At 35.1% G+C, this 1,882-nt stretch overlaps 1 protein-coding gene across 2 annotated transcripts in view; it reads right to left on the bottom strand.

The window, feature by feature from the left end:
* LOC117109585 overlaps positions 1–1,882 on the bottom strand; it is a 20,244-nt gene that overhangs the window by 16,698 nt on the left and 1,664 nt on the right. The window contains exon 1 of one of the 2 annotated variants that reach the window (XM_033251958.1): positions 1,174–1,287. The exons of the other annotated variant lie outside the window; for it this stretch is intronic. Within the exon in view, the coding sequence (XP_033107849.1) occupies positions 1,174–1,248 (75 nt within the window). The 5' untranslated portion in view covers positions 1,249–1,287. Of the gene's footprint in view, positions 1–1,173; positions 1,288–1,882 lie in introns of those variants that run through there. 2 annotated transcript variants of the gene reach the window in all.

Genomic DNA, 1,882 nt, shown 5'->3' with positions numbered 1-1,882 from the left:
TAGATAAAAGCAAGACCACCCAACATTGTTCACCCTGTTGCCCACCCACTTTAACAATGGTATATTCCAATTGGGTGGTTTATGTCCTGGGTGGTTTATGTCCTGGGTGGTTTATGTCCGTATACCGAAGACAACACCCATAAATTGTTGTCATATAAGATTGGACTTGGAATATATAAATGAAATGATTGAAATATTATTATACATACAAAATTCCTTATAATATTTGATATTTTGTTCCTATATGATATTTATGTAAATTAGCTTATTTTTGTATTTATTAAGTTTCAGTAAATAGTTAAATATTTACAGTGATTTTTACAACTTTAGTATCAATAAAAGAAGACTATACCAGTTTAAGTTTTGCTATTTTTTGCGAGTCTTGTAGTGAGGTGTTTCAATTTACAATACATATCATACCGCCATAATAAATATCACGAAAACGTATATAGTTATAACAATACAAAACATATAATTAACCATTAATCAAACTAGTTTTAGACAGAATTTATTTTCTCTCATCGTCTACCTGTAAAGAACAAATTAAAATCATTATCATGATTAAATCAGTTTCTGCACTCATAATTGTTACAATAATTCATAACAACGAACATGCGTGTATAACATTCCAAAGATAAAAAAAGTACAAAATTACATTAAGTATAGTGACACACAACTCATTACTGTACGACTATCATCAGTATTAATATAGATAATCAACTACAACTAGGCCTAGGCCTTCTTGCTACTAATACAGTAGGCCTAGTATAAAATGTGAATAATTACCGTATCATTAGGCGTTATTTATATTCTATTAACCACAAAAATAAATATATATACCTAATGAAAAACACGTAGGCATATTTCTATAGCATGCATTACATAGACAAATATGTAGGCCTAGGCCTATGCCTATACAGACGGAAAGTTAAATAAAAAAAACGGCTAGATTATTATTTCCCTACGCTTCCGCATCCTGCAACAACCACACTACCAACGGAAATCTATTGGCGCGCCATACTTTCTATTGTTAAAAATCTGGCGGCCGAAATGAGCGGCGGCCGAAATGATCTGAGAGACCCCCTCCACAGTAGTGAAATCCCACTTACGAAGACGAGCAGTCGAATAGAAAACTTGTAAATACTCGACAAAACAAAATGGCTGCATAGTTACCTCGATACACGCTGCGTAATCAGGGCTGCTTCGGCTTGTGACAGTATGGATTTTTTGTAAAAGAAATGTTTTCATCCAGTTTTCAACGAAAGTAGTCAACGAAATGAACCAGTCGAACCAGTCGAACCAGTCGAATCGAGTTTACATTATAAATTCAAGGTATTGATTGGTGGAGCTGGCTTGACCCTATCTATCTTAATGCACTATCCAAATCGACCCGGATTCGAGAGATAGAGGATAGGCCCTAGGTATGCAAACTACACCTGGGCCTAGGCCCCTTGGTCAGGCCTAACTCTGACAGGGGTCCTTGCTTGATTCTACACAATCATTCAAGAGCAACCAAACAAACCACATATTTCGGATAAGGCAATCAATTAATTGCCTCACCAAAAATGTCATTTATCTCATATATTGTAATATTTGTGGTAAACAATATGTCGGAGAAACAAAAAACACTCTCCGTATGAGAATGACACAGCATAGATCAGCTATCAGAACATCTAATTAAGCTTGATCAACCAGTAGCCGAATATTTCAATTTAGCCGGTCATTCAATTTCAAATTTGAAAGTGATTGCAATTGACCATAATGCCAGTTGGAGCGACAAAAATCGCAAAGATAAAGAGAATCACTGGGAACTTTTACTTAAAACAACCACACCATTTGGACTCAATATTAGGAACGTTCTCCCAGTACACTAAATTAAACC

This window comes from Anneissia japonica, unplaced genomic scaffold, assembly GCF_011630105.1.
Source record: "Anneissia japonica isolate Jap-2015-1 unplaced genomic scaffold, ASM1163010v1 scaffold287829_len2072220_cov186, whole genome shotgun sequence".
Classification (NCBI taxonomy): domain Eukaryota; kingdom Metazoa; phylum Echinodermata; class Crinoidea; order Comatulida; family Comatulidae; genus Anneissia; species Anneissia japonica.
The sequence above is the reverse complement of the archived record's forward strand: the minus strand, read 5'-3'. Positions and strand labels throughout refer to the sequence as shown.